General features: G+C 35.4%; 1 protein-coding gene across 9 annotated transcripts in view; it reads right to left on the bottom strand.

Annotated features, from left to right (window-relative positions):
* The window catches only part of BIRC6 (baculoviral IAP repeat containing 6), a 170,025-nt gene that overhangs the window by 114,098 nt on the left and 42,487 nt on the right, over positions 1-13,440 (bottom strand). For 5 of the 9 annotated variants that reach the window (XM_021548327.4, XM_085575516.1, XM_085575518.1 and 2 more), the window contains exons 14-23: positions 11,033-11,164; positions 9,669-9,800; positions 9,243-9,421; positions 8,639-8,769; positions 7,655-7,816; positions 7,418-7,549; positions 7,047-7,144; positions 5,713-5,860; positions 1,358-1,491; positions 136-282 (exon numbers count right to left, since the gene is read on the bottom strand). In XM_021548327.4, coding sequence (XP_021404002.3) covers positions 136-282; positions 1,358-1,491; positions 5,713-5,860; positions 7,047-7,144; positions 7,418-7,549; positions 7,655-7,816; positions 8,639-8,769; positions 9,243-9,421; positions 9,669-9,800; positions 11,033-11,164 — 1,395 coding nt within the window. The remainder of the gene's footprint in view (positions 1-135; positions 283-1,357; positions 1,492-5,712; positions 5,861-7,046; positions 7,145-7,417; positions 7,550-7,654; positions 7,817-8,638; positions 8,770-9,242; positions 9,422-9,668; positions 9,801-11,032; positions 11,165-13,440) is intronic. The other 4 variants (XM_021548328.4, XM_085575517.1, XM_085575514.1 and 1 more) reach the window with 3 other exon arrangements.

Here is a 13,440-nt window from a genome sequence, read left to right as displayed (position 1 = left end):
AAAACAAACCACAGACAAAACATTTCAACACTTGGAAAACTACAAGCAATCAGTTTGTCAAACAGTGCCATTATGTTCAATTAAAAATGTATTATGGAACTATGCTAAGTAGAAAAAATAAAAAATTGTATATACCAGTAAACGTACTTGCATCGTCCCTTTCTATTCTAGTTCCATCACTTGTTGAAACACAGGTAAAGTGCAGAGGTTCTACTTCCAGAAGTCCAGTAAGAGAAGTAAAACTACCTTCAGCAGCTGCACAGCTACTTATTTTCCCATTTCCTGAAAGAGAAACATATCTGCACAGTCAGCCAATGTCTTCTTTATAGTGATGTTTCAATTAATGAAGTGTCAAAAGGGACAACTAAATATAATGCACATATTTTATTAGTTCATGTTGTAGAAGAAACATCTTAACATTATCACATCCTCAATATAAATAGAAGTCTATTTGCTGTCAAATCTGAAGAGAGCATATTATTAAGTGAAATTGTCAACTGTGACAGAAGCGTAGTATAACTTTCTTGATTCCAGAGAGAAATTATATATGGGTGCTCTCTTCTTTCTACACTGAAAGCAAGTTAGCTTGCAAAAATATATTAATGCTACTGGAAAGGAAGAGGAAAAAACTGCCAAACCAACTAAGTTCATACACAAATTTAATATAAAACCAAGACTATTAATCAATATCCAAACAAATTCACAGAATTGTATGGAGGAAAGGATAGGAAGGAGAAAGACAATAGCATACAAGAGAAGGAAAGGAGTCACTATGACTGATGAATACACTTTCTATGAAAAGAATTTCCTGACAGGTAAAAATGATCTAGTTCTTTAGGACATTGCAGGGCCTAAACATTCACTTACGAATTAACCTGAGAAGACAGACACAAATATGCATTTAAGGTATTTTAACTCCTTTAAAACAGAAAAAATACCTCATTAAACCTTTATATTTAAGTAGAAGAATGTATATGGCAGCTTCCCCAACTTCAAAAAATTCCATTTAGGTCTCTCTGCCTATGTGAATCTTGCTAGCCTAAATGAATAATAACATACCTCATGGAAGCTACTTGAAAGAGGTGACAGATGATTCCTAGTGACTGACGCAGGGAATGAGAGCAGCCTGTCTAATCTCTACCTGAGATATTCTACAGGATAATAAAATAATAGATTCCAGAAAGAGGCTTTTTCTTGCTGTCCTAAGGCCACAGGAAATGTAAAAGGTACCATGAGCAAGAGAATAGCTTGGACCTCAGCTTGTTGGAAAGTATAAAATCACATCTCCATGAAAAGAAAACACTACAATAGAGATTTACCAATTCTACCACAATCAATCACTGCTAAACATACATACCTGACAGAACATCAGACAGATCAATTTCATCTGACTGTACTCCAATACTGCTGTTGTATACATTTTTACAAGAAGATCCACATATTTCCAAATCAAAAAGAACTGGATCAAAAGGTGAACTGTATAATCCATATCTGCAAATAAGACAAACAGCACCGTTCACACAATAAGAATGCATATAAAAGGCCAAGTATTTTACCATCAGGATTTATTATATTCCAAACTCTTCTGTTTCTTCCTTTGACACATCTTAGAAATTATCACTTGCTTATACTTCATTAAAAGTATTTATTCTATGGCATGTTCAAACTGCTTATAATGCTAAGCAAGTAACTCTTTAAGAGTTTTGAAGATGTAAAACTGTCCTGGAAACATGACACACAATCACACTAGGCATGAAAATAGAACTACAAGCCTTAGACAATGAGCCATGGCAAGACACACACCTGCACATGGTAAATGAGACATTAGTCTGAAGTCAATAAAAACACAGTACTGTTTCAAAGCAGCAGAAGAAATTCCACCTCAGTTGGTTCTTCCAGCTGAAGTAAGAATTAAAAAAGGAAATGCCGCTAGGCATACCAATCAACACTTGTGATAAATACCTTAACTGAAGAAAACTTTTAACATTTTCTCTGGCAGTGCTGGATGGCAAAAAATAGCACCATCACTCAAAGTGGTCCCAAATCAATTAGGGTTTTATAAGCCAAGAAAAAGGAAACTCCAAAGTCATATGAAAATCAGTGGATTTTTTGATCATTTATGGTTTTGTTTTTGTTTGGAAGAGGTTTTTTTTTGTTTGGGGTTTTTTTTTTTTTTTTTTTTTTTAGTGTTTAACAATACCTATTACCAGCAACTGAAAAGAGGAAAAAAATGGAAATCTGGCTAAATTACTAAGCCAGAGTAGAAAGCAAGAATGCATCTGTGTAGAAACAAAAGTGAGAAACACAACACTCAGCACTCTGGCAAGAGACAGAAGAAATCTGAAATATTTCCACAAACACTCTAGAAAGGGCAGCAAGTTCTTCCACCCCCTCTTCCCTCTGCCTCCAAGCAGTTTCTCTTTTCTTTACTAGCTATGGTAAAAACCCCCAACATACTGAGAAGACTGGAATGTTTACATGGCTTTTTTGATTAAGTAATCACAAAAGTGTAAATGTCTACATGAATACAACACCAGCAACAAGGTAAGAACAGATTTTAGACTTCTCTGATGGTCAAAATCCTACCACACTACCTGGGGTCAGTGCTTTTGACCACACAATACCATGACTGTAATTATCAGAAAACGATGAATGATCTTACAAAGGGCAAATCTGAAAATTACAGATCAACCCATTCAAGATTACATTTCCCAAACAAGTTACTTACAAGGTAGTAAATTTTAAATAACTTTATACTCAGAACAACATAGGATAGACTTGGTTGCTCTTTACAAGCATGCATTAGATGGGACCAGTACACCCTGCACATCTGACAAGACTGATGTGTTTGCTGCCTGACCTTTTTTTGACACCAGCCTAGACAATATACTACTGTAAAGTGGCTAATAAAACACACAAAAATGCTCAAAATTCAGTGCTGCACCTTCAAAGTCTGCTTTAGACATCAGATTTAAACATTCCATAAATCAGGTCAGCTCAACACTAACACTCATTACTTACATGTTTTAAATAAAGAATTTGATTTATTAAGTAAACCAGTGATAAAATGTCAAAAAACTGCAAGAGCATTGTAGAGTAGAATTTGAACATACTGCAGAGGGTTTAATTTATACTGTCCAGCCCAGATTTTTTGCAACAAGCATAGTGCCTTTTACCTTTTCTTCAGCAGGAATGAGGTTCACATTTTTAAGCTTCAGTAGCAATTATTTTCACAAAAAGATATAAAGGTACACCAACAAAAAACCCAAAGACGAAATCAAGAATGTAATGTAAAAACTCATCAATCACCTTATTCATCTGTGCAGCAATGAACATAAACTATGAAAAATACCTCTTCTGTTTCATTCATCAGAACCCTCAACTAGAATAATGTGTAAAATTTTGTCTATCACAATACAAGGAAGACAAGGACCAAAGAAGCTGAAGGAAATGCTTTAAGAATGACTAAAGATCTGGAGAATAAAATTAAGACACAAATACAATCCAGACATCCAGAATTTGATTAGAATTAAAGAAACTGCTTTCCAGTGCCAATGTGGGGAGGACACAAGCACTAAAAAGGCTTTCATTGCAGCAGAAGAGTTTTCAGATTAGAGGAGAGCAGGAGACAGTTCAAGTGCGAATGATAACAGTAATTAAACCATGTAACACCTTACAATATTTTGAATAATTTAACTCTATGACTACATAAATCTGGTACTTTCAAGAACAGGCTGGAGAAAATTTTTTAGATTTGCTAGTGATAAAACAAACCTGTTTTTTTGTAAGACAGTCAAAAATCCTATCTAAAATGCCTTTTTGCTGTTTTATGAACTGCAAATCATGTAACACACCCTACTGGACTTATCCTTGCAAATTTGACTTGATTTATTGTAGCACATTATAGTAAAATGAGTTTTATTCTCCCATGAATGTGCAGATCCATTAATGAGACATCTGCTTTTAGCTGATTACCAGTTGTTAGCCTATTGCACCTGCAACCAAGGATGAAGAGGAAAAACACAATAGTAAAAATTCTGCAACACAAATATACACAAAAAAGAATACAATTTGGGGAAAGACAAGGGAAAAAGGGGAAAGCTATGGCTGCCTGCTAATTTTTCTAAAACAAAATCAAATACAAAAACCAAAATCCAAAAATGACAGTATTCTCTCGATCCACAGACATATGAAAAAAAGGCCCACGGATTTTGCTTGAATTAGTAAACTAAATCAAGAAATAGTCCTTGCTAGAGAGCTGTTGTAATCAAATAAGAGATGTGCTGCTACTCTTAAACTACTTATGGGGTTATGGATTAAAAAGACAAAGCAAATTAAGTTTTAAGAAGAAAATCAGTAAAACACCATCTAGAAACATTCTAGAAAATCAAAGTTCGAAGGACACCACGAACAGGCTCACTTCACAAATGTTCCCTTGCCATGCAGACAGCATGTGCTCACCAGAAGGTGATCTTAAATGGTGCATGTACCAAATTCAAAAGTGAGCAAATGGAAAAGAGGAAAACCTTCCATTTTAGATATGCTGTTTAAAGAAAGTACTTGGAAGCAATTTAGATGAAGGAACAACTCTATTCCCATAGAAAGGTGCCATTCTCATGTCAAGTGTAATTTTCACATTTTTCTCCTCCATTTGGTTCAATTCACTTTATTTTTCAAAATTCTAAATTTTTCCAGACACCATTTCTATTGCTGGGACAAGATTTCTAATCAACTGATTAGACAGTGAAATAAATTAACAACTAAGCAAAGGAATGCAGTAGACACCAGGATAAGGATCCAAGTGTAATGCTAAGGTTTTATGAAGTATATTGGAATTATAGTTCTTTAAAAACAAAACCAAAAATCAACAGATATCCTCTCTCCTCTACACCTCCTTAACTACATTTTCTATTACATTTTCAATATTATCTGAAAATTCTGAACGAACATCCACTAAAACTTTTCTATCTTGATCTTGCTTGACTTGGAAGAAAGTTCTTGCACCCAAACCACAACTGAAAGAAATGTCAAACAGCAGCATTTTTCCTTCACCATAATGCAGCTTTGGAAACTGCTACACAACTGAACCACCAGAAATTTCCTTTTCATATCATGTAAATCCAAAGTTAAATGGCCAATCAGTCCAATATATAGAAGATGAAACACCACAATCCTAAATTACATCGATATGTAATTTGAATTTTAAATTACTTTGTAATTTAAATTTTAAATTACATTGATATGTAATTTAAAAGAAGAACCTGCATTCCCAGTAAATTATTCCAGGTCTCTACACTTAGAATGTGGCCTTTGGAAGAAATATGTTAAATGTATTGCCCACCTACTGAAAGTCTATAACTTTGTGAAGCACTGTGCTAAACAAACTATTCAACATACTTAATTCCTTCCAAGAGTCAAAATATGACATGCTGTGTTAGTCCTTATACTAAAAATCATAAATCCTAACTTAAGGATTGCACAGACTTCAAACACCATCATACACATTTGCTAATTTTAAATGTGACACAGCAATTAAATTCAACTTTAATTTTGCACAAGTTAAAACTGTTTTCCAGAACTTTAGCAACTTAATTCTTGCTCAAACAAATACAGCAAAGTGCAACACAAACTTTTTCAGAACACTAAAGGATGGCATTAGATGGTTATTAGGCTTGTTTTAATTGAGTTTACAAGAACCACATAACTTAGTACCTTGTTTGAAGTAACGCTTCCATTGGTGTTAGGCGATCCTGCAGCTGCCGGGACACCGCAGTCAGCAATGATGCACAAGCTGTGCTGCATCCTGCCAAATCTTCATCTTTTACATAGTTCAGTAATACAAAATACCAATACACAGATCCTGCATTTTAAAAAACTATTTCAGGTGAAACATTATATAATTTTTCCACTGAGAAAGCATACTTTAAAGGATAATCAACAGATGTGATAATTATCTAATGGCCTGAATATAGACTAGGAGATATTCTACCCCTTCCCTTTCTTGAGAGGTTTCAATAAAGAATCATTCTGCAATCATAAGGTTCTACAAGTTCTTCCAATTCTTTTATCAACTAATACATAATTGAAGGGAAAAAATTATTTCCAAGAGACAGCTTTGCACACTTCCATCATTCCTCCTGCTCACAACAATCAAAATGATCTTGATATATTAAGGTGCTTGGCTAAGGGCTCCAATCTCATCAAAGCCAAGCCATACTCCAGAGCAAACTCTTTCAGCCTATGGTTCTGGTTACTGTCTCCTTAATCTGTATTTGCTGGAGGCACTGCTTCCATACAAATAATTTCTGGGACCACAACATTTGTGTTTCTGTACAGAAACACAAATCTCCACTTCATCCTTCTCCTTCTCTCCCTGTGCATTCCATACCCTCTGTAGCACTGTGTTATGTGTTTTAACCTTGGGTGGTAACACAAGCCTTTTGGAATGCAAACTAATTTTTCTGTAAAACTCATTGGTGATGCCAAGCTAGAAACAATTCAACAATATCCTAGTATGAAAAGCAGGCCTTGACACCCAAAATACAAGGGTGAAGTCATCTTCCCATTTCATCTGGCACTCCAGATGCTTCAACAAGGTGCTAAGAGACCATTACACTGCAATATAGGTAACAAAGAAATTTAATTTAGTTAAAATTTCCTTGTAGTGCAGAAGAATCAGAAGTGGATTGCTAGTTGGACATCATTTGGATAGTCAAGTTTCCTGACTATCTCCTAATTTAAAAAATAACAGACCACCCTGACTGCCACTTATGTCAACAGAATCTGTTGTTGCTAAACATCTTTCAGAATTCTTAGAAAACTTACTTAAGCTCTTCAAAAATGTCAGCCTTCACACTCTGGTTTAAGCAAGCTTATTTGCTTAAAATTCCACCAACGGCAAATGTCTGCTTCATGACCAGACCACTCCAAGGAGCACTTTGTACTAACTGAACAATTATCTCATTCTAATTTCACAAGAGAACCCAACAGAACTCAACAAACAACAAATGTACTGTGTATATTTACAAGAAACACTGCATACGTACCACCTGTGGCAGCAGCAGGCAAAAGAGGCATATTGTCAAGTAAAGCTTTTAGAAGAACTGATCCAAACCCTTGTTGACTTGGGTCACATCTGCCATTGCTACAAAAAAACACAGACATTTTAACATTCAAGGAAGTAAGAATGAAGGATGAAATCTCCTCCAGGAGATGAAGTTAAAAGACTGGTGTTCTTTGCAGTCATAACCTAAACACATATTTCCTGAACAGAACATCTACCAGATCTTGTTGCTTTCTAAATTCAATGTCAAACAATAACAAACAACATGTTCAGTTCAGAATGCATGCAAATCCCCAAAATGTGTGTAAAACAGAAAGAAAGAAAAATAAATATACACAAATAATTAGCACTGACCTGATGCATAGTGCAAGAAATCGTGCACATTTGTGAGCTATGCTCCGCCCAGCTTCAAAGAAGCAAACACGTATAATATCAGAAACACATATACGTGTTTTAGAAAGCAAACTGTCATTTCCTTCCTTTGAGCTGTGAAAACAAGTTAACACCTTAGAGAATAATATAAAACTATTTTTTTAAGCAAACTGATTCTGAGAAACAGCCATGATAATTTGAACATAATTCCTCCCTTACCTGCCAGGGCCATTTGAATACACTCCGGCCAACCAACAAAGTGTGTCAAGTACAAGACTCTGAGCATGTTCTGTAGTCAGACCATCCTCTGTCTTCTTGCAAAGAGTGGTGAGCAGCTTCTCATGGAACTCTGAAAACTGTAACATTGCACACCGTTGAACTCTAGGGAGGAGGAGAAGGAAAGAAAACCAGAATTATCCAATATGGCCGTTCTCCAGCTTTGTATCCTTGTCTTAGGAGCAGCAAAAAAAGAGAATCCTAGATGAAAGTAAAAACAGGACACAAGCATATGCAATACTTTCTGTGCACACATTTCCAATCATCCTATTTTCTGCTCACAGAACTTCCTACATTACAATACATCTAGCAAACTTCTATGAAGTTTTTCCCCACTATTAACTTGTCTAGCAACCTGAATGAATTTCCACCATCTACAGAACTTTTATCAACTGTTTGCACATACCTCTTTGCAGCCTCGTTGACTTCTTTAAGCCCATTACAGTCAGTGCCACCACTGCAGGGTGGCAGCTGGTAATACACTTCAAATACTGGATTACCTGCATCTGGGTCTGCAGTACCAAACCAAGGACTTCAACCATTTCTTTGTAAGCTGAATTTGATTCTAAACTTTTTGACAAGTAATATAATTTCTGCTGTAAGAAACAATGCAATGTGGAAATAGAAAGGAAAGATACTTCCTTTTAAAAATTTTCTGTTTTACCAAGTAAACTTATTTACATTTGTCTTTTGAAGTCAGGCAAAAAAAACCACTCAACATAAAATTTCATGCATGGTGTTATTCTACCACAAGTTTCACAGCACAGTGCCCTCTTACTTGCAATTTACAGGATTTTTCATACAAAATAAGCTTATGAAATAACAACTTGAAACAGTATCTTGGCCTGAGCTATTTCAAGAAATAAGTTTTTGACGAGAAGCATAACTAAAGCTAATATTCTTCAGAATTAAAAAACATCTACTAACCTTTCCTTTGAAATGGAAGTTTTTTTAAATCTTCGAATTGTAACAGAGACTTCTTGAAGTAAGTCACAGCCTCTCAGATTATCTGACTTTCTTGAAGAAGTAGTGGCTTCAATTTTACTAGATGGCTTTTCCTTATATTTTCAGAAAAAATATCATTAATAAATCAATCATATTCGTTCTAATTTATTTTTATACCTCATTCAGTGAAATGTAAACAGTTTGCTAAAATCTCTCGGTTTGAGCACTGTACCAGAAAACCCCACTTTTATTCACTAATTGCTTTAATATAGAACAATACACATGCACACACACATCTTCACAGAAGGATAAGACCTATCAACGACTGAAAATACTCAAGAGAAGTTTCAACAACACGTCCTCAGAATATGAAAGTGGCAGAACAGACCTTTTCAATTCAGTCCGTACAAAAGAAACAACTTAGAAATGTTGAACTCTAATGCTTGAAGGTGTCAACACAGTGTCACCTCTTTAGAAAGTAGTTTTTAATGGATCTTAAATCTGCTAACAGCTGATTCATTTTCAGATTACATGAATCATACCAAATCTACAACTACCACACGTATCTTCTTTGTATATTCATTACCTTGCCTGCTGCAACTTTTGCCAACAATGAAGCAAGTGAATGGCCCTTGTTCGTTTGAGGTTTTAGAGGAGGTATTCTAACCACTGGTCTAATGCCTCCATTGCAGATTTCTTCTGTTCCTCTGTCATTTACTGCTTTGACATGAATTAAAAATGAACGATATTTGCCACCAGCCATGCCTAAAAGTGGAGAAGAAAAAGGGAGGGGGGAGAATTTGCACAGTTTAAAAAGATTGCAAGATGTAAACAGATCAACCATGTTAATTAGAGTAGTTTATAATCCGTTGTAAACAGCAACTCACTGTGGTGTTATACAGCAGAATTTCTGAATGTAAAAATAAGTAACAAACCTGTGTCTGACTTCAGAAGTACGAGATGCACTTCAGTCACACAGGCTTCATGCAAATAGCACAATAAACTGGTTTACCTTTAACAAGCTTTGGACTTGTTAGTGTCAACATTCCAGCATGTCCTGATAGATCAAGTCCAGTAGCCAGCCATACTGGACCACAAAGTATATCTTCCTTGTGTTCCTCCAGAAATGGACACAATCTAAGACCTTACAAAACATGAGTAATATAGATCTGAATTAGCCATAATTAAGTCATAAAATCTATCATTTGCATGGATTAAAAATGCACTATGTCAAGCTCTGATCACTAAATACATATAACTTTACATAAAGAAAGACTTGAAGTTCACTTTTAGACATTTTCCAGTGAAATCAATTGAGGTAAATGACAGTTTTAAAACCATTTTCAATTGCATTACATGGATTAATATATATCTTGACTGGCTTAGAAAACTGATGTTTCTAACTGATGTTTGAAACTGATGAAATAAAGAATCAATATAAACAAAGGCACAATCATTACATGGTTGTAACTGAAGCAGAACAGCATTGTTTAAAAATTAACAAAATGAATAATAAATTTAAAACAGAGGCTTTGTTTCTTCTATGGGATATACAAATCAGTGAAACATCTTCACTCATTTGTTGTTGCTTTCTCAGCATGAAACACCTCCTTTCAGCACTTTTATGACCCCTTTGATCCTTCTCCTCATCCTTTGTACCCCCTCCTTTCTTGGAGTCAGAATCATAGAATAGTTGGGTTGGAAAGGACCTTGACAGTCATGCTCTAGATAAGGCTGATTACATGAGAGCAAAGAAAGTGTAAAGTAAGACTGTTGAAAGGACCAAGTAAAAGATCCATCGCTCTAACACTGAGTCATTCCAACTGACAAATTTCAGTCTGCAGCTCCCCTCACTCAGACCCACTCATTGCCTTTCACAGTCTAAGACATTTTATGGAAGAGTGCTAGTTAACAACAAAGGTATAAAAACAGACACAGTGTGATGTCACCTAGTTATGAATTCTTTACATACTATTCCTTATTGGTTTACTGCATCAATCTCTATAAAAGCCAGGTATGCAGAGAAAAATTATATTAAAACTAGCCAAATAAACAAAGTAAAATATTGCTGAAACAGGCTAGCAATTTAAATTTGAAAGGTCGATCTACTTGATTTCTAAATTCAAATAAACATTAATCTGCTTGTAAGCACCAAACCTCTCCAGTAGTTTAGGACACTTCTGGTGTGTTTGTGTTAAACTTTCAACTCATACAGCAAACAGGTAAGAAAGAAAAGTAACTTTGAAGACAGCTGAGAACATATTTTAATGTCTGATAAATTTTTCAGAGGAATTCAAATTTATCATTAAAACAAGAAATTTATCATTAAAGCAAGTCCTATTCTAACTGAAGTATAAGAAGATCAACAAAACTTACATTGTGGTTCCTCTACATCCATATACTGCATTTCTTCACTGAATTCCACCAGTCCTGGTTTTCCATTTCTCTCCACTTCTATATTATGAGCTGGAGATAAAGGAAATGCAATTTGTCTATCTACTGCTGCTTCTGGAAATAAAATAGCATGATTTCAAACACTGTTCAAGGCTCAGGAAAAACAGAAGTGGTAGCTTTCATAGCAAAATGATCAACTTTCTGCCCACAGCAATATTTCTAATACAAACCCACAATTACACAAAGATATGTTTTTCATACTGTTCGAAGTTGCAGCAAATAGTTAAAATAATAGTATTTCTGAATGACCTGTAAAGAACCTGCTTTGTTTTAACACTGCCCAAATTCTTTTCCCCTAATAATCAACTGCCGATTACTCCAAAGCAATTAGATTCCAGTACTGAAAGTTTGGTAATTTAAACTTCAAATAACTGGATTGCTCCTGCTGAACATCAAACATTATTTTGGTAATACTTAAACACAGGCCCTTTTCCAATTAAATGGAGCACATGAATTATAGATGAAGAGGACATGCAAGCAAATTAACAAGAAGTATATACAGTGAATTAACTGCCAGACAAAAACCATTAATTCCCAACCGGAAGAATTATGCCTCTGGCCTTCCCATTACTACACACTACATATTTAACTGTTTCTAGGGCTCCTGTCATACAAAGAAATGACGGAATAAACTTGCCCTGCACATCTTCCCTACATCTCATTATCTTAAAATTTTAGCTCCTTTCTCTCCCCATGGAAGGAGAGAAGTTGAGGGGGGAGTTAACAGAATTTCAATCTGGGGTTTTTATACATTTCTAAGAGCCATCAAACAATGTTGAAAATTACTTCTCCCTAGTACTGGAACATTTTGGTTAAGATCTATCACAGATATAAATTACCTAGCTTTATCTTCCCTTATAATGAAATCATTAGTGTCCTATTATTTTATTCAATAATGCATAGAAAAAAGGCAAATGTCACTAAAGTTCCTCTCCAAAACTCAAGAAATTGAAAAAGGGAAGGAAACAATTGCAATGCAGTTACACTTGGAGAAGATGTTGGTTAGTTGTGGATTTCCAGTCCTACTGAATAAAAAAGGACTTTGCCAAGGCTGCCTTGAAGGTGCTCTCACATTCCCCAGACCTTTCTAGACTGCTTGACCCCCCCCCCATTCGATGCATTTTCTACCTTGTAACAGAAAAAAAAGTGAATTCCAGTATATTGCATGAAAGGAAGTGAAATGTCATTTTCTGGAGGAGCTCTGTCATGTCTTCTGATCAGTATGCTCCACTGAAAAGCATGCACAGAGAGCTCTGGCAATTTAGTTCACAGCTAAATCAAATGTTTCAAGGAATTACCAGCTCATGGAACTGTTTGCTCAGAAGTGTTTAAAATTGAAGCATTAAGGAAAAGAGTTTAGCTTTTCTTCTATTGTTTCATTCCATAGGTGAAGATTTTCAGATTATTTCTGACGTCCAGATCTACAAATGGACTGAAATAATGCTGAAAACAAAGGTTCCATTTAGGAAAGAAACATGGACAATCTGTTCTGGCTTTTTCTTTGAGAGAACAAATTCCTTTTGCATGTTAAAATTTAGTTTCTACAGCAAGGATTAAAAAAAAAAAAATGAAGAAACTGATAAAACACCTGTTGACTGCTGTCTGTTGCTTTCGCACAGATAGCACTTCTGTTAAATCTAAATCACCTAGAGCCCTACAAGAATAGGCATTTCTCAAACAATATTACTATGGCAGAATATTTTCTTCTTGAGTTTACAACCAGTTTACAGTATTTTAGAGAGCATCTCCAGCACGTTTTTTGTTGTTGAAAACTGGGGGATGTTACAGAGTGAAGTTTTATGAAAGCATGTTAATGATCTCTGAAATGCCTACATTCCTTTTTGAAATTTACTGTTACTCTTGTGTTTAATTGCGATGGTCTTACCGAGCAATTTAAAAAAATAGGAAAAGGAGGGAAAAAGGGCTTATATGATCATGCTTACTATTCTCCTCAACACAATTGATATCCAGCAAGCAATTTAATAATATCTGACAGCAAGATTTCTCTGAAACAGCCAGTTCCCAGAAGCTTTGGAAAAAGAGGTGGCCAGATAAAGATAAGAAATTGATGCTTCAATAAAAGGAGTTGCAGCATATAATACCTTCCATGCCTAGCAGACAAGGAGCAGGACATGAAACAAATGCTCTCATCATAGGAAAATCCCAGTGGAGGCACTTCCATGTCAAAGAACTGACTTTTCAATTTATACTACCCCCTCATAGGTAGGTTCCCTGAGAGCTACGAGTCTTCCCAAGGCATGAGCATTACTAACTTTGGTCTACTCTGTCAAAGCTGCAAGGAGTAGAAGGTGAAATCATACTGCAGCTTC

Source organism: Lonchura striata, chromosome 3 (assembly GCF_050655825.1).
Source record: "Lonchura striata isolate lonStrDom1 chromosome 3, ASM5065582v1, whole genome shotgun sequence".
Taxonomy (NCBI): Eukaryota; Metazoa; Chordata; class Aves; order Passeriformes; family Estrildidae; genus Lonchura; species Lonchura striata.
This window is presented reverse-complemented; position numbering and strand designations above follow the sequence as displayed.